This window comes from Calypte anna, chromosome 2, assembly GCF_003957555.1.
Source record: "Calypte anna isolate BGI_N300 chromosome 2, bCalAnn1_v1.p, whole genome shotgun sequence".
In the NCBI taxonomy this organism is placed as follows: domain Eukaryota; kingdom Metazoa; phylum Chordata; class Aves; order Apodiformes; family Trochilidae; genus Calypte; species Calypte anna.
The window spans coordinates 1320295-1339584 of NC_044245.1; the positions used below are offsets into that span (position 1 = coordinate 1320295).

The 19290-nt window shown below is 47.2% G+C and overlaps 1 protein-coding gene across 1 annotated transcript in view; it reads right to left on the minus strand.

Moving 5' to 3' along the window:
* Positions 1 to 876: 876 nt before the first annotated feature.
* Positions 877 to 19290, minus strand: part of PTH1R (parathyroid hormone 1 receptor) — a 128013-nt gene continuing 109599 nt past the window's right edge. Inside the window, 8 exon segments of the mRNA XM_030445230.1 lie at positions 877 to 1239; positions 3220 to 3261; positions 4955 to 5096; positions 7120 to 7214; positions 10863 to 10929; positions 12716 to 12776; positions 18262 to 18310; positions 18312 to 18416. Coding sequence (XP_030301090.1) covers positions 877 to 1239; positions 3220 to 3261; positions 4955 to 5096; positions 7120 to 7214; positions 10863 to 10929; positions 12716 to 12776; positions 18262 to 18310; positions 18312 to 18416 — 924 coding nt within the window.

Here is a 19290-nt window from a genome sequence, read left to right on the forward strand (position 1 = left end):
CAGCCCTGCCTCAGCCCTCTTGGTGCCTCAACCCTCTCCACCGCTGCATCTGGAAGAACAAAGACGTCACACGTTTCGATAACCACATTTTCCATCCTAAAATTGCACTGGTTTCTGGCTTGCTCCTGGACTGGAACTCAGGTCAGGAGAAATCAGAGTTTTTCTGCCTGCATCCAACAACCGTGAGCTCTTAACCCTGCCCACCCCAGAGGAACATTTTGCCCAAGGTGTGAGGTTGCCCAACATGCAACTGGGTGTCTCACGATGTCCATGCTGAGCACTGGGCTGCACAACCTGGCAGCTCTGACCCCACCAAGGGGTTTTGCTCAGTGTTGTGTGTGTGACCAGGCAGATTTCATAGGGACAGAGCAAACCAAACTGAAGATGTCGATGCTTTGGGTGGCTCCTTGCAAGGAGACGACCCTGTGCTCTCCACACAAGATTCTTGTTTCACAGGGTGAGACTCTCATCCTCCTTGGTTGCCCTCCAGGAGGTCCAAGGACCACGTGCAACCCTCCCATGTGAACTCTCTCAATATCTCTGCTGTTCAGCAGGTGCCTGGGTCTGGCTAGCCCTGCCTCTGGTAACACCAGGGAGCTTTGGTTCACCGAGGATATGGATGTGATCAACACCTTCCCACACTGGGGGATCACTTATTTTTCCTCCCCCCCCATCTAACTCAACCTCGTGTTCCACAGAACAGAGAAACTCCATGGAAACCCCTGGCATCCGATGCGTGGCCTGATGTTCTTTTGCCCACTTAAATGCTCTCCAGGAACCTTTTTCATACTTTTGCTTCTTGTTTTCTTTTTTTTCTTTTTTCTGTTTGGCTTTTTTTTTTTTTTTTCCTTCTTCTTCCCCCCTCCCATCCTCTCTTTACATCACTGTCTCTCTTTCTTCTTCAACAAGTACTGTGGGTCTGTCTCCATCGTAAAGCCCAGAGCCATTCAGGTATTCCTCATCTTTGTTGTACTGCTCTGGTCCAGAAGAAGGCATGGAGTTTTCAGAAATGGAACCATTTTTTACATAACCTGGCAAATTCCGGTGTCCATTGAGGGTCCCTGGGATAAGTCTTGTATTGAGATGGAGGGCAAGTGCCCCTCTTGTGGCTACATTTGTGATGCTGGTGTGGGAAACCATTGGTCCATAACTGTAGGTTGTGCTCCCACTTCGTGCTTTTCGTTTAAAGTCAAGTGCTAATGTCCACCTGCTCCACGACTTCTTTATTTCTGCTTGGACCTGAGAGACAAGGGAGGGAAAAAAAAACCCAAAAAACAACATGAGTGAGAGGTGAGAGAGGCAGAAGGTCATCAGAAGGAGGCAGTAGCCAGAGAGGGGATGGGTGAAGAACTTTGGGGCTGTGAAGTTGGAAGGAACAAAAAATTCACGTTGAATCTGCCCTTTCCAAACTTGACACTGGGAGCTTGAATGGCTGGAAACATCCAACTGAAAATGTGGGTTAACTCCCTCCCAGGGGAAAGGGACTATGAGAAGAACACCTGAGAATGAATCAACTCGATGTATCATGAGCATTAAATATTAGTGGGATGAGCCACCCTCGTAGGTGCCTCAGTCTCTAGAAGTGCCTCCACCTGCTCCACGACTTCTTTATTTCTGCTTGGACCTGAGAGAAAAGGGAGGGGGGGGGAAAAAAAAGCATGAGTGAGAGGTGAGAGGGGCAGAAGGTCATCAGAAGGAGGCAGTAGCCAGAGAGGGGATGGGTGAAGAAATCCAGGGCTGTGAAGCTGGAAGGAACAAAAAATTCATGTTGAATCTGCCCTTTCCAAACTTGACACTGGGAGCTTGAATGGCTGGAAACATCCAACTGAAAATGTGGGTTAACTCCCTCCCAGGGGAAAGGAACTGTGAGGGGAACACCTAAGAATGAATCAACTCAATGTACCATGAGCATCAAGTATCAGTGGGATGAGCCACCTTTGGAGCAAGTTTCCTCTAGAAAGGACTTAGCTGACTACCTTGGACTAAGCATCCCACTTTTAGATGACTAATGTTAGGATAAAATGAATTCCTTCCAGTACCTGAAAGGGGCTACAGGAAGGCTGGAGAAAGACTGTTTGCAAGGGTCTGGAGTGACAGGATGAGGGGCAATGGTTTTAAATTGGAGAGGAGTAGATTTAGATTGGATGTTAAGAAAAAGTTCTTTCCCAGGAGGGCAGTGGATCCCTGGCCCAGGCTGCCCAGGGAGAGGGTTGAGGTCTCATCCCTGGAGATGTTCGAGGTGAGGCTTGAGAAGGCTCTGAGCACCCTGATCTGGGTGAGGGTGTCCCTGAGACTGCAGAGGGGTTGGACAGGGTGGCCTTTAGTGGTCTCTTCCAACCCAAATTATTCTCTAATTCTATAATTCCCCTTTTGGTGCAGATTACATCTTGGGTTTATGCTGCAGAACATAAGCAATGTAGATGTAGTTGTATTTCCCCTTAAAATCCATCAAGATAGGGTAAAACAACCTCATACTGGGTCACAAAAGTAGCTCTGCTCTTTCCCAGTTTCTCAGCTGGCAGCCATAGAGAGAATTAAGAGAAACAAAGACATTAAAGCCTATTACTGAAAATAGAAAACCAAGTCTGGACAATCAAAAGAGTTTGCTGGTTAGGCAGCTGCTCTACCAACCCACTTGTCTTCCAGCCACAGCACTGAGATGAAACTGCACTAAACAGCACTTGTGCTGAGAGCAGAAACAAAAAAACCCCACATTTTTTTCCCCCTTCTTTTTTATTTACTTCATTTATGGTGACACGGTGACCTGGATGTCTTAGATGATGGAAATGAGGGTATGAACTTTCTGTGATGTGGATGGACAAATCTTTCATTGAGTACAAAACAAGGCTGTGTCTCCAGGATAAAACAGGGTACATAGGTGGGCATCTACTTTAATCATCAAGGGGAAAAGGTTTCAGGCTTGGAGAGAGGAGATTTAGGTTGGACATAAGGAAAAAAATCTTTCCTTTGAGGGTGATGAGGCTCTGGAACAGGTTGTCCAAGGAAGCTGTGGCTGCCCCATCCCTGGCAGTGCTGAAGGTTGGATGGGGCTTGGAGCACCCTGGGCTTGGGGAGGGGTCCCTGACCATGACAGTGGGGTGGGAATAGATTATCCTTAAGGTCCCTTCCAAGCCAAACCATTCCATAATCCCTGATTCTATGATCCATGCATATGGAACCCACCTACAAAGGAGAGAAGTAATAAAGCTGGTGACTTACCTCTCCATTGCAAAAACAGTATATGATGGCAACAAAAAATCCCTAGGAAGAAGAAAACAACACATTAATGTTCATCTGGCTACACGTCAGTAGTTTTTTTCATCATGGCACTGCTGAATTTCCCTGTGCTCCTCTAAAATCCCTGACATTCGTGATGTGCTGTGTAGAATAAGTGTAAAAAATCTCGTGTTGCTCAGTGGGGCACGAGAGGGAGACAAAACTGATCATTTCCCTGAAGACTGTTGACAAAGTAGGCAGGGTGGATAAGCCCTCTGGCTCACAGTTTAGCTCAAAGGTCTATTTTCACCATCAGAACTTTTGCAAAGTTTCTAAGATGGTAATGGGTGCCTGGGAAGGTGGTGGGGTCTCCCTCACATGGAGAGAGGGGATTGCCCCCCTCTGGGGAGACCCCCCTGGGGTAAAGCTGGGTCCAGCTCTGGGGTCCCCAGCAGCAGAAGGACACGGAGCTGTTGGAGCCAGTGCAGAGGAGGCCCTGGAGCTGCTGGGAGGGCTGGAGCAGCTCTGCTCTGGAGCCAGGCTGAGAGAGTTGGGGGTGTTGAGGCTGGAGAAGAGAAGGCTGCAATGGGGAGACCTCAGAGCACCTTCCAGTGCCTGAAGGGGCTCCAGGAAAGCTGGGGAGGGACTTGGGACAAGGGCCTGGAGGGATGGGAGCCTGCGAGGGGGAAGGGTTTGGAGCTGGGAGAGGGGAGATGGAGAGGAGATCTTGGGCAGGGAGGGAGGGAGGGAGGGAGGGAGGGAGGGAGAAATTGTTTGGGGTGAGGGTGCTGAGCCCCTGGGTGCCCAGGTTGCCCAAGGAAGCTGTGGCTGCCCCATCCCTGGCAGTGTTGAAGGTTGGATGGGGCTTGGAGCAACCTGGGTCCCTGACTATGGCAGGAGGGTTGGAACTGGATGATCCTGGTGTAGGCTGGGAGGGTGGAAGATGGTCCTGATGGGACTTCTCCATCCCTGGTTTCAAGTGAGGCAGCTCATGGGGTGGAACTGTCTGAGTGGGACCAGCAAAGGGGTTCAGATGTGAGCAAACCATCCACATCTTTTTGGCCAATAGTTTACCCAAGTCTTGCTGAAGTCACCCACTGTTTTATACTCTCTGCATCCAAGAGGAATTGTGGCAGCACATGAGTGTAGGTTTGCTCTGCCTCTCTATTACAGCTGAAATTACAGATGAAAACCCAACTTTCATCATCTGTGTTGGTCAACCATGACCATAGGTAGCAGGACATGAGCCAAAAGTTCATTTTTCAGGGAAGGGTGCACAGTGATGAGCAAATACTGCTCTGTTTGTAGAGAAATATGGATTCTTGCTGCTATGTCTTCCATAGGACCTTTCCTACAACTGAACCCCTCTTTTGCCCAAATGTAGAACTGAGGAAACCCTTCACAGGAGTGAAAGATAATTTGGGACAAAAAACTGGAAGCTGATGTGAGACAACACACCTCTGTAGAGCTCTACCAGCTTACATCTAACTTGGGTCTAAAGAAACTTTTTTGTGAGGCAGTTACTTGTCAACAGGAATATTTTTTTTTTTTTTTTGGTTGGACACCCTAAGCCTTCACAGGTTGTGTTTTGCAAACATGAAACATCCTGGATGATAAATCCTTTCAAATCACCTCAGGAATGAAATCTGGCTTATTGGGAAAACAGCTCTGCATCCAAACCACCTCCTTGGGCTCTCATTTCCCTCCTGTAATTCTGGTAGTTTAGCAGTTACAATACCTGGAAAGAGTTGAACAGCATTTCATAGTGCATTTGAACTTGCCAAAGAATCCCTGACACATCTGTGTATGGCATAGCCATGAAAACAATATAGTGAACACCAAACAGAGGCATGAGGACGAGGGTAGATTTCAGCAGCTTCCTGCAGCAAGAGGGAAAGAGAAAGACACAGAAGAAATCAGTGGATGGAATCAACCTCCCAGCCAGGCTCATCCACCTTGGATATCATTTCCTGCTTGCTCAGATAGCCCCTTGGCTTGGCCACCTTACATCTACACATACATTGGGTTTATGTAATGAAATGAGGCAATTAGGTGTTGCTAATTACAAGGTGAGAGGCGTGAGCTTGTGTTAAGCCCACCTGTGCCCAATTAGGGCTGACCCCAGCTGCCCATGAGCAGGATTGGGCAACCAATAAAAGGCCTTAACACAAGCTCAAGCCTCACACCTTGTAATTAGCAACACCTGATTGCCTCATTTCACTACAAGTTTACTTGCAGTTTCCAAGTGTTGCTTCTCTTACAGCCTGTGACACAACCCAACCCATCCTCCAGCCTGTCTTGCTGTGCTCTCTCTGCATTCATGCCCCCACGTGATGCTGCTGGAGGTACTGGACCTGAAGACTCCAAGATGTCTTTTTCAGCCTCAGACAATCCTCAGCTTTGGGTCAGGGTCATGGCTTGAGGGTGGAAAGGTGATGGGACAGAAATGTGTTGCTGCTTCCAGCCCTCAGCCTCTGGTTGGCACTAAGGCTGGGCTGGAGATGCTTCAGCTCACGATGACTAAACATGGTCCACCTGCTGGGTTGGGCTAAATGGACCTTCACAGGTCCCTTCCATCCTCATCCACTCTGATTGAAGGAAGATATGAAGGGTGACCTTAGGTTAGTGCCTCCTGTGCTACAAACAGGCTTGGTGGAGTGGGAAATACACCTAAGAGCAGAATTGTTGTAAATACCAAGGGGAAGAGGATGATGCACGATGGGCTAAGCAGGAGGTGGAAACTCTTAGGAGGTCCCTTGGAGTGCAGCATCACCTGGAATGCTCTGATTTAAAGCAGCAGCTCCATCTCAGCACAAGAACAACGTTGAGGGCTGGGGGCAGGTACAATACAACCCCAAATACTTGGTTGGGTTTGCTCCTGAGGCAACCAGCCTTGCCTGGAAGTGATGCTAATTGAAGGATTAAACCTTCTGCCAAGGGTTACATCAAATTACCAAGTGCAGGCAATTACTGAGAAGGGCAGACATCACTACCAGAAAGACCTGGTACCTCCTCTGTCCAGCAAACTGGAAACCATGGAGGGAATTTAACACATTAAAAGGAGAAGGCCCCATCCAAACCATAATTAATAGCGAGCTTCAGCCAGAGAGAAATAAACAAACAGATAAATCAGAGCCCTGACAGGGCAGCAGAGAAAAATGGAGAGGTGTTTTCCTGCCAAATCTCATTTCTGCTTCAAATGAAACGTCTTGTTTTTGGAGAGGAGAGATGGTAGCAATGAGCTCATGGTTTTGCAGCCAAAGCCATTCGGCTCTCCCTCCCCTCTCCACGTTTCAGGAGGTGATGAGAAACCTCAGGAGCTCTCAAGCAGCTGAGGAGTCTCAGCAATCTGTTTTCTCTGTCCCCTTTTGCCCATGCTACAAATACCCTAAGTCATCGGTAGAGGAGAGCTGGCAGAAGAGATTAAAATAAAACAAACAAGGGAAGCCCAGGTTGCCAGAAAAAGAGTCAGGAAAACACCCGCTGGAAGGCAGACTGAGCAAACAGAACCAGTTTTACAAAGCACGGGAGGGAAATAAATAGAAAGAAAGAAACTGGTGCAAGTTCTCAGGGCTTCAACAGCACAAGCAATGCTTTTGTTTTGGTGCTTTTGGTCCAAGGCCAGTGCAGTCACTCCCAGACTGGCTGAGGAGACTGAATTCTTCTCTTTAACCTATGGGGCAGGTCCTGCAGGTTGGCCTTGAAAGGTTTAGGAGATGTTTAAACTCCTGTTGATTCATCTTACATTCCCAGACTTGGAAGACATCATTCTTCTCACCTGATTGTAGGTGTCTACAGTGTAGACACCATGAACTTGGGTCCTCCTTGGGCTCCCTCTGTGGTTAAGGAGGTGAAACAGGGACTTTGACACTTCCCAAAGAGTGGAGAAGGGATGTGGCTCACCTGTACTGTTGCCTTGAGTCACACCTCCCTGCGTTCGTCTCTCGTAGCTTGGTTGCTAGGACTCTGATAATGTTGATAAAAAGAATAAAATTTACCTGGGAGAGGAGGGAAAAAAAAATAACACAACAAAGAAAAAGAAGAAAAAGCCTGTTAAATAAGACTTGGATGATGATAGTTGGTATTCAGTCAGTCCTTGCCCCCAAATGACTCGATCATGCCAGGCATGAAGATCCTCCTGGGAGATGATGTCCCATGGAAGGGATGAGCTCCAAAGCAAAGACTCAGTGTTTGGTGGGATTTAGTCAGTTCTTTTTAGTCTGGGTGGTTGAGGGGTAATGGCTCTCTCTGACAAAATCTGGAAATGGAAACACCTTCATCTACATCTTCACCTTCATCTACATCTACACCTTCATCTTCCACTACTTGGAAACACTTTCACCTGAGCTAGCTGGCCCAACAGGCACCAGAAAACTGAGTGTGATATCAATATTTAAGGCACTGCTCACCAGGCATATTGAGGCATGAACTACAGACAGCTCTCAGGATTTTTCACACCATCTTTTTTTTAAATATTCATAGAGTGATAAGGGTCCTTTTCCTGGCATCATAAACCTCTCCAACTTACCTTAGGCCCAGAGAGCAGAGAGAAATGAGGTTAGGGTTGTCTCTTGCAACCCACCTGAGATCTCCTCAGGCTAAAAGAAGCATTAGGAGGATGCTGTTGATATTTTCATGTGCAGAAGGAAAGAAGAACAAGCAAAGCACCCCAAAGACACAGAGCTAACCTAAATGCAGATGACAGATCAAGCAGGCAGAAGGACAATAAAGCTTCTGGGTGCCTACTGTTAGCTCCCCTTCTGCAGAAGGGTTTATTATGGACCAGATGAGGACAATAAGGCCCTAATATCTGCTTCCTATGCAGAGAGACACATCCATGAACCCATCTTGTGGTCAGCTGCTCAACTAAGCTAATCTGGTCCTACAGGAACATGCTCATGGGGACCCATGCACCAAAAGGTGATGGCAATGTCTCCTGGCCATGCAGCCACACAGCAGAGAGAAAAGGGGAGATGCTTGAGGGATTCCCATTATTTTTTTGGGGCTCCTCAGAGACTGGTTTCACCAGCATAGGGATGACACCTGCTGCTGTCCCATCTTTGGGACTATGGCAAGGCCACAAGAAGAGCCACTGTGTGGCAGATCCACATTGGTGGGCTCATGCTGGTGCCTGTGGGTTTCTCTGGAGGCTTCCAGCACTCATTTGGCTCCTCAGATGCCAGTACAGCAGCATCCCAAGGCAATAAATTACCATACCACACACAGGCTCATAGTTTTAGGCCAGAGGATGCCATTGTGAACCTCTAGTTTGATCTCCTGCAAAACCCTAAGTCCACAAAACCTCTTTGTGTTCATTTTTGGGTTGAGCTACAATAGATCTGGGTTTCAGCATTTCCATGGTGGGGATCCTACCACAGCCATTGGTAAATTGTTCCAACAATTAATTATCCTCACTGTTAAAACAAGTATTTCCCTGAGCCATGGAATGAACATGGCCTGGTTTGCTATGGTTTTGTCTTCTGTGGTTGGATTCCTTCTCCTTTAACGAGGTGCAAGTTCCTTTTGAACAGCTCTCCTCTGCCTTAAAACAGGGGTAAGGTCCTACTCCACCCTATTCCTTGTAGGGGCATTAGTTAAATCTCTCTCCTGTATCTAGTTGACTATTTTCATGAGGTTTGTGGGAACCTAAGATCCATTCCTTTCCTTACATTTGGTTGGAATTTACCAACAAAAGTTAGGAGGGAGGAATGGACAGACTGACAGAGAAGCACAGAGCCTGGGAAATATCATTCATTTTCATTGGCAACCAAGCTGAAAGGAATAAAAAAAATAAAAAAAAAAAAAATAATAATAAAAAAAGGCAACCCCCCTCACAGATGCTTTGTTTCTCATCTAAGCTTCAAAGGTTTAAAAGTGGAATCCTGTTCTGCATTTGTTGGCTGAACTGAAGATGCCCAATCTTATCACAATCAGGAGGGAAACTCCTCTGACTTCCAAGCAACATCTGCTGAGTTTTTAAAAGAAATCCAGACAACTGATTTACACCAGAGTTAGCAGCAGAGTGGAGGGGTTTTAAGCCCCTCAGCCTCCAAATTCCTTGCAAGTACATCCAGAAAGTGAATAACTCAGTCCAGCAATGTCTGACCAGCCAGTGTGGGAACTGGAAAAGCAGCCAAGTGAACAATATGAACCCACAGAAATTAAACAGAAAAACAACCCACAGAATATTTTTGCATGATAAATTGCTGCATTTGCAAATAGCCAGGGCACAAGCACAGCAGAGCCTCATGGAGAAACATTATTTTTACAAGGATGAGCCTCAATTGAGCTCTTTCTCCTCTGCTAATTGGGCTTTAAATGAAATGCAATGAGGTTGCTGGCATTCATCTCCTTGAACTATCTGAACTTTCTTCTCCATCCTCCTGTTTGATTTCCAATGACCACGATGTGGGCTTGATGATTCCTTTCTTCCCAGGTGCAGAACCAGTTGCCAAAGCCAGGTGGAGAATTTCCACCAAAAGGAAACATCCTCCTCCCCCAACAAGTCCATAGCAGCTCACCTAATTGCTCATCTCAGCACATTAATTTCACCATTTTTCAGCATTTAGATGCAGATAGTCTGATTTTCTTTCCTCCCAGGGGTCATAATCCAAGACCTTCTGATTTGTGAGTCAGGAGGAGATATATAGAGCTTGATGGAAAACCTTCTGAAGACTACAGACATCCTTACTGACTCCACTCAGCTACTCCTAGATGGATATAAAGAGGGGGGGCAGGATGTGTGGGAGTGGAAAAGCTCTTTTGTATACACTCATCTAGCCATCAGAAGATGGAGTAATGGAGAGCCATAAAGATGGAGTAATGGAGAGCCATAGAGATGGAATAATGAAGAGCCACAGAGACAGAAGGAGGGAAGAAGGCAGTTGATGAAAACAAGCTCTCAAGCTAATGAGGACACTGCTCAGAAAAACATTTAACAAATCACTGAGTTCCCCTTGTGCAGATGATCACATCTTCTAATAACAGCTTGAGAGAGCTCATCTCTGTGTCTGGATAATGTCCCTTCTGTCCCCTCTGGCTCCTGGGTGGGCACTGAAGTGATTCTGTCAGTGATCAACACCATGCTGGATCAGAGGTAGGATGGTTTCACTTTCATCCCCACCTCTCAGACACCCCAAGCTGTCCCCTCTGGCTCCTGGGTGGGCACTGAAGTGATTCTGTCAGTGATCAACACCATGCTGGATCAGAGGTAGGATGGTTTCACTTTCGTCCCCACCTCTCAGACACCCCAAGTTTTTATCAGTTCAGAAAGACAAATCAGAACCAATCTGAGCACCCAGAAGCCTGCCCAGGGAAAAGGTTGGGTCCAGCTATGGAACCCACAGGAGATGCCTGGTGAGCAAAGGTTGTGATGGTTTCCATTATCCCATGGGTTGGAAGTATTGGTTGGATGTTTCTTTCCTGAGTGATTTTAGGGTCTTACCCCCTGTGTCTCATAAGGAAAGGACTCATAAACCCCTCTGCCACATGCATCTATCCCACTCCAAAGCAGGTCAAATATAAACCCCATAGATCTGAAACTCCACATTATGAAGGCAGGAACTCTGGTAAAAGGGTGATATGAGTAGGACAACCTGGCTCAGTGTGAGGAACTGAACCCCTGGGAATAAAAGGTCAATACTCACCACGATAGCTGCCAGGATGGGCACCTGAATAATCCACTTTAAATTGCCAGCACTCAAGTCCCAACACCTAGGAAGAGATTGGCAGCTCATCAGGGACAAACAACAAGCAACAAACTCAACTTGGAATAAATAATAAAATCACCTTGGAACCCTCCAAGCCTGGTGCAATGGAAGGAGATTGTTCTGGAGCTCTAGAGGAAAGACCAAGCTCAAACTCTGTTTTCAGTCAGCTTGAAAACAGCTCTTCTCCTGATGTTACTACTAAAATAATTATTTAACACATTTTAAGTTATTTTCTCCATTTGATGGACCAACTATTTCTGTCATCAGCAAGACCTGTCCCTTCCAGGCAGGAACTCACCCTTTTCCACTTCTTCTTCACCTCCTCACCAGACAAAAAGCTGCACTGAAAGCCACTCTGCTTTCATAAAAACAAGGCAGGTGGAAAGGGCCCAATATTAACTCTTGGACTAAACCTACATGAGGGGGGTCCTGTCTGATCACACAGTGATGGGGACAATTCTGTGGTTCTGCAGTTGGTTCCTGTGAGTTTTTTCAGCCCTGCTCATGCAGTGAGACCCAGCCACGTCCTACAAAATCTTTGTCTCCTTTTCATCCTCTTATCCAAATGAGGACTGGAAGGACAAACTGCTGCTGGCTGGTGGCTTCATTCAAGAAGGGGCTGAACACTCTTTCCTCCATGGCATTTCCATCGGGGAAGGTCACCCATAAGGTGTCCATTCCTCTGATTGAATCCTCTCCAACCATGGAGATTGGAGTGCCACAAACTTTTCTTTCTCTGAGCCAGACAACCCCCCCCATGGCAGTTTCAGTTTTCATTTCCCTGGCCAAATGCTGCCCAAGCAGCTATTGAAGGGAAGCCAGAGGCAGAGGAACCACCAGCACTGTCTGAAAGGCTCTAGGAGGATGAGATTGTGCCAGTGCAGCTGTGTCACACTCCAGTAGCTGTTCTGATCCATCCTTCCAAGCCTGGAGCTGTAATCCCATTTGGAAAGTAGTGTCCTCCCAGGTAAAAACCTTTGGAAAGTTGCCTGGGGACCCCCCTAACACTTCCGTTGGCAGATGAAACCCGTGGTGTGGTCAAGCCTGGGTATTTTGGGGGATGAATGTGATTTTAGAGGGGTTTGAAGATGAGATGCTATGGGTCCTTTGTTTAGGATGCTGTAAGAATTTGAGGCCAGGGTAGGGCCAGAGAAGCAGCTGGTCCATATCTTGTTTCTGACAGGAGCCAGAAGCTGATATTTAACCTGGAAGAGGCAGGTAGGTAGTGATATTATTCTAGACTGTTCTCCCAACAATTCACAGTTCAGGATGATTTCCTGAGCCAGAACTCTACTGAGCATTTTACATACCTGGAGAACTTTATTTTCCATGAATTTGTACAAATACTTTTAAAACCTAAGGACATTCTGGCATCCACACCTCCTGCAGGAAGGGGTTACAGCTTCCCCACCTCATCAGTGCCAAATCACCTCCTTTCACTGAAAGAAGTGCTGAAATGATGCTGAACTGCATTCCCAACTTCATTCCTGTTCATTTTAGATTGGAAATACAACTGGCCTGTCTCTTCCTAGCTGTGAAATAATTCCCTTAAACCCCAGGGACAACAGCTCCAGGGGCTGAGATTTCTGAAACTCTCTAAAACGAAAGGAAAGCCAGGAAAGATGTAGCCACCTCTTCTCATTTCCAAAAGAGTTTGCTGACTTCAAAATCACTTCTGCCTTTGCCTGGTGAATTTTTCATCACTGACAAAGTCACCTGTGCCAAAAAACCTGCAAAAAACCCACCCCATCCCATGGAAAATGGAGGAAAAAAAATCTGCTGGGACTTACTCTGTGTCGGCTAGAGTGGCTCTCACGCTGGCCCACGCTGTAACAAATACAGCAGGGAGTCCTGTGGAAAGAAAGAAAACAGAGGTCAAACAAGGGGGGTAGGGAACTAAGGGCTCTTTTACCATAAACACGAGTGGATTGGGCTGGAGGAAGGTGGAAGAAGGAGGTTTTGAATATTCAAAGCCTATATACAACATGGGGCTGGTGGGAGGTGTCCCTGTCCACGCAGGGAATGAGGTGATGTTTAAGGTCCCTTTCCAAGCCAAACCTTGCTATGATTTAATGGGCTTAGGGATTTAGATTGGGAAGGCCTGGCCTTGGTCTCACATTTCTCTCTTTTGTAGTGCAAATGGTAAAGCAGATAGTGGCAGGGAACATCTTCTGGAAGATCAATGACATGGCCTGAGCACATCCACCCTACTCGGTTCTCCTGGTTTTCCAAACAGAGCAGCTTGCTTTTCCAAGGGGATGACCATGAGTGGTCCAGGCTAAAGCTACCTCCTGATTCATGTTTGGGAGATGTCCAGGATGAGGGATGGACATCATCCCATACCTGTCCTCTTGTACCATTTATAGATACACAGCCTGGGGTTCTTGCATCTGGGTGATTGATACCTGCTCCAAAGGGTTTTCTGCATCACACCTTTCCCAAGGTATTCTCTCCCTTCCCCTGATGTCAAGGAAAGGTAAACCTGGGTCAGCCTCACAGTGTTTCTCCCAGAACAAGGCTGTCTGGATTAAAAACTTGTTAAATGTAAGAAACTTGCTGTAGAAAGCAAAAAAATACCAGAATTTAGGGTGATGCTTGAAAAATACTTGAGCTGAAGGTTCCCTCCCAAATGAATCACACTCATGTCAGACTGGGCATCACCTTTTCCCTGTGAAAAGTGAAAGAATCACCAATACCCAAATGGAATCTTCTATTTGTTTATTTTATTTTATTTTATTTAGGGTCCAGTTCTGCTTTATTTGTACAACTGAGTCCCCTGCTGGCTTCCCTTAAAAGCTAGGATCAAATCCCCAGTAGCTTCCACAGATTCCAGAAGAATAGTCCCTTTCAGGTGAGGGAAAAAAAAAAAAATTAAAAATAAATAAAGGTGACATTTATCACCCATGACTAAATATTCTGTTCACAGCCTGAGCTCATCGGGGCTGGGAAGCTCACGCTCAACTTTCAGCATGCACTTAAGTCTCATTAGGGTGCTTAAAAGTTTTCCTGGCCAGGGAGGCTTTTCTGAGCTGGGATGTGGGGCAGGGATATCTGCCTCATATGCACATGGACAACGGGGTTGTTATCTTGGTTGGAACCTTGAAATGCCACAGAAATATAAGAAAGTGTAAATAATTAAACACAGGGCCCACTCAGAGCTAGTGGAGCTGCCTACAAAGATACATTGATAAGGAATCAGGGATTAGGGAATGTCAGGGGCTGGAAGGGATCCCAGAGCTGCTCCAGTCCCAGCCCTGTCCCAGCAGGACCAACCCCCCCCTGGCTCCAACCTCCTTTCAGGGAGTTGCAGAGAGTGATGAGGTCTCCCCTGAGCCTCCTCTTCTCCAGCCTCAACACCCCCAGCTCCCTCAGCCCTTCCTCACAGGAATTCTGCTGGATCCCTTCACAGCCTCCTTGCCCTTCTCTGGACCTGCTCCAGCACCTCAAGCTCCTTCCTGAGCTGAGGGGCCCAGAACTGGACACAGGACTCAAGCTGTGGCCTCACCAGAGCTGAGCACAGGGGCAGAATCCCTTCCCTGGACCTGCTGGCCACGCTGTTCCTGAGCCAGCCCAGGATGCCATTGGCCTTCTTGGCCACCTGGGCACACTGCTGGCTCCTCTTCAGCTTCCTGGCAATCCAGACTCCCAGGTCCCTTTCTGCCACTCTGTGCCCAGCCTGGAGCTCCCCATGGGGTTGTTGTGGCCAAAGTGCAGGACCCGGCACTTGGAATGTTGAACCTCATCCCGTTGGGATCAGCCCAACTCTCCAGTCTGTCCAGGTCCCTCTGCAGAGCCCTCCTGCCTTCCAGCTGATCCACACTCCCCCCCAGCTTGGTGTCATCTGCAAATTTGCTGATGATGGACTCAATCCCCTCATCTAAATCATCAATAAAATATTAAACAGAACTGGGCCCAACACTGATCCCTGGGGGACACCACTAGTGACCGGCCACCAACTGGATCAGCCCCGTTCAGCACCACTCTCTGGGCCCACCACTCTCTGAGGCTCTTCCTCAACTGTTTGGAGAACCCGATGAAAGATTTTATTCTCGCAGCAGAAAACACAGGACTCAAGGTTTGGCCTCACCAGTGCTGAGGGAAGAATCCCCCAAAAGCCTGTGATCTCCTGGGTGCCCAGGGGCTGAGGAAGATGCAGGTGTGGATGGATGCATCCCCTTTGCAGGTACCAACCCCACGGTGACTCCGGATGAACCCCCCCGGGCGGTGGTGCCGCGAGTGACTTCTACAGAATCCACATTGTATGCGCTGTGCATTTCCAGTCCATACACACAGTGTGTACAATGCAGGTGCTATAAAGTCAGGTGTCTCCCCAACAGCTGGAAAAAAGTCCAAACCCCAAGCTGGGCACCCCATTTCCCCACTCTTTCTCTCCTTGTTTTTGGGTACCCATCTCCTAGCAGCTGGAAAAATGGTTTTTGTGCAGGTCTCAGAGCTCTGAGGAAGGGAGGTGGTTGCAAAGCAACTCTTAGGAGAAGAAAACTTATGAATAAAGACCTTATGTAGGCCTGGAGAAAGCTGGTCTGTGTTCCCTGCTGTTTGAAAACCTCTCTGAGGAACAATGCTCATTTTTTTATTCAGCCTCTCCGTGTCATAGTTTCCTTATATTAAATTGGGCTAATACTACCTTCTAATAGGGCTAATAATAACCTCTAATAGGGCTAGAAATAACCTCTAATAGAGCTAATAATAACCTCTAATAGGGCTAATACTACCCCCTTGTCCTGTTAGGTAGAAATACTTTCAGGTGAGGACAATTTCTGCTTAGCTCACTTCTGCTTCAGGGCTCACTAACCTGGGCTTTTTTGGACCTGAGCACCTGTAAGAACAACACATCCACCTCGAAGTCCTTCCCAAATCTCCCCCAATGTCCTCATCTGCACCATAGCCAAAAAACCCAGTGCAGCCCAGTCCATCAGCACAGTGTGAAGAAAAAATGCCACTTTTCTAGCTTATTGGTCATGTCTCTTAAACTTCCTTCAAGAAACAGCTGCAGGGCACTCAAAGTCTGCTGGGGAATTTATTGTGGCCCATAATGTCATTTTTTTTTTTTTTTTTGGTGGGTGCTGGCAAGCAATAAGTTGCTTTCTGTCATCAGTGTGTCCCTCCCAAGCAGCCCTCATGCCTGAGAGGATGGGGATTGAAAAGACTCAACAGAAATCCTTGGGTCTGACACCAAAGAGTGACAAAATGTTCTGTTTTCCTCAGCAGTCTGGAAAGAAGATGCTCTAAGGTGATTTTTGCTCCTTTACCCCCCAACTTTGGAAATTTCCAGGCAGGATAAATCCACTGTTGTTTACTGCTAAGCCTGAAAGTGGCACAAAATAAAAGCAACCCAAAACCAACCTATTTTTTTTTTCTTAAGGGGCAAACTTGTCTTTTCTGTACCTCCATGCAATGCCATAATTATTTATCACTGATTCCCTCTCATTCCTTGCTGTGGTGTGGGCAGGATCCAGTGCCCACTGCAGGGAACTGGAGTTTTTCCACTACTTCCAGTAGGTCTTGGATGGAGTTGCCCTTTCCAATGCCCAAACCCCATCCAAGCAACAACGTCTGTGTGGGGCTGTGGACGTTATCATGCTAATCAAAAAAAGGAAACCCAAATGCCACGGGAGGGTTCCTGTGTTCTCATTCCAGAGGAATTTCAATGGAGCAGCCTCAGCCTTTTGGAAGGGCTGGAGATGATGGGTGTTGTGACAGGTGGGACTTCAGCTTTGTGGTTGCTCTGATAAAATGATTCTACTCTGGCAGTGGTTGGAAGAATTAATGAGAGGAACCCAGGGCTGTTTGACTGTTTTCCTTTGGCTACGTTACCAGCAGCATCGAGTTGGTTTTTCTTGTTAAACAGATGGCATCATTTTTGCAACTGCTTCCTTCTCTCCCAGAATTTGCTCTGGGGAATTGCTTCTTTAACTCTGCCCTGTACAGTTTCATGGCATTTTCTGAGAATTTCAGAGAGCTTGAAGCTTTGGGTTTTAGTTTATTTAGTTTTTTGTTTTGTTGTTGTTTTCTGTTCATTTGGTTTAAAAAAAAAAAAAAAGAGGTGACACCTTAAATCCTCCCCATCCCTTACTAGTTGAGGTAAGAAATGCCTTGTCCTCAAAATATCTCTATTTATTCATTTTCACCAAAACCTATGAGCAAACTGAGGAGAGATTCCCACCTTGGCACTCATATTTACACCTCCTGTGTTTACCATGGGGCAGCTGCTGACCTGAACACGAGGTTAACATGGAGCTTGTGCATCCCTTCTCCTCCATAACCTCAGTGGAGAAGGACAAAAACTGGAGTCAATCCCACAGGCTGGGGTAGTGAATCCCCTGCTTATTCCCATAAAGCAAAAAAAAAAAACTAACCCCAAAACACACCTCCAAAACCTTCCCTAAATGTGAATCTGCACTATCTGCCTTGCTCAGAGCTCCACTGTGTTTTGGTTTGGTTCTTTTATCCCAGAAAAACTCCCATGCTGGAATGGGGATGGTGTGGTGATGCCCACATTAATCTTCTCTTAAAATACAGCCAGGATGTGGCCAGGTACAATTTAGGACCTGGAATCTGGGAAGTGGTGCTGGGCTACATGGTTTAGAGGTAACCATAGCCACCTCCAAACAGGTTTTTTTCTTGCTGGGAGCCCCTTTGGAAGCCTACACCCCATTTTTCTTCGTTAAGTCCTCAAGGATCATTGAATACATTTCCTGTTCTACCTTATGTTCCACACACTTCAGATGACTGTGAGCAGTTGTTTTATTGTCCTCAGCCTCCCAGCACCTCATAACTCCTTGCAAGCCAAAGCTGGTGCCAGGAAAGAACAGAAAGCACATTCTCAGCTGAAATCTCTGTATGGCCACAATACCTTCTGCTGATGACCACCCTTCCTGCACCCACATCCAGCCCCTTTCTCCTCACTCCAGGAAAAGATGCCCAACTTAAAAGAAAAGGAGAGAAAAAAAGGAAAAAAAAAAATTCTTCCCACAAATTGCAGGTTTCTACTGGTTCTCCAACACTCCTGAAACCTCAGGAGCTCTGGAAAGCAACTGGGGTAGGAAATCAGAACTCAGAATGTTCACTAAAATCAACTCTCACATGCCCACATCTGCTGCCCTGGAAGGTTGGTGGGATGTGCTGTGTTTCCAAGTCTGGGCTGAATCTTCCAGAGGTCCTGGAAGTGCCACACTGATAAAACACCACGATTTAGAAATGATGAAGGATTCTTTTCCTCCCATGAGTGACTTCCCCCTCTCCTAGACTTAGATCTAAGCACTCTCTGCATCAGGGACCACCTCCAACGGGCTTCTTAGGAGCAGCCATGACTTACCCCAGCCAAATAATGTGAATCCCCAAAGATATTTCTTCTCTGAGAAAAAATGCCATGAAGATGAGGCTGTGGAGATAGAGCCCTTCCACCAGAATCCAGTAGTAATTGGTTGCCAGGAAGTAGAGGAAGAAGGTAACAGCTACTTTACAGCCCACCTGCAACGACCACAGAAAGACAAGAACATGGGGTGAGACTCTTGCTCTACACTTGCCAAGATGGGCTGGAAAGCAAGATGGAGAAAAGAAAAAAAACAAATAAGTAAGACAATTTGGTTGCAGAGCTTGCACAGGGGGAGAAATGGGTGCAAGAACAGCTGAGAAGCTACCTTTCCCTCAGCCTGACATCTTGTCTCCAACAGAAGGTGAATCAGGAGGTGTGGGAGGACAGGGAATGCCTGGAGAGAGATTTTCCCTGCAATTCTTGTCCAGATTAGAGGCCAAAGGGCTGTGGCCAAATCCCTTTGGTCTTGGTGACTTGGTGCAGGTCACATCCCTTGGAAGTTTGACTCCCTCCTCAGCTCATGGGGAGAGCTGGGCACTGGGCTTAGGCTGAGCCACCTCATCCTCTCATGGGTGTCCAGGGTTCTCTGGGGCTCTCTGTCTTTTCTCAGACACCCCAGGTGGCTGCTGTGGGTTTTGGCAACTCTGAGAGCAAACTGAAGATGGAGAATTTCATCCCCAGGCATAAAATCATAGAATGATGGAAAGGTTTGGGTTGGAAGGGACCTTAAGGATAATCTATTTCCACCCCCCTGCCATGGTCAGGGACCCCTCCCCCAGCCCAGGGGGCTCCAAGCCCCATCCAACCTTCAACACTGCCAGGGATGGGGCAGCCACAGCTTCCTTGGGCAACCTGGGCACCCAGGGGCTCAGCACCCTCACCCCAAACAAGTTCTCCCTCAGATCTCCTCTCCATCTCCCCTCTTGCACCTGGAAACCCTTCCCTCTTGTCCTATCCCACTCCAGCCCATCCAGGACATCACCTTATTCCAGGCCACCACTAACCCACGTCCAACATCTGAGAATCACA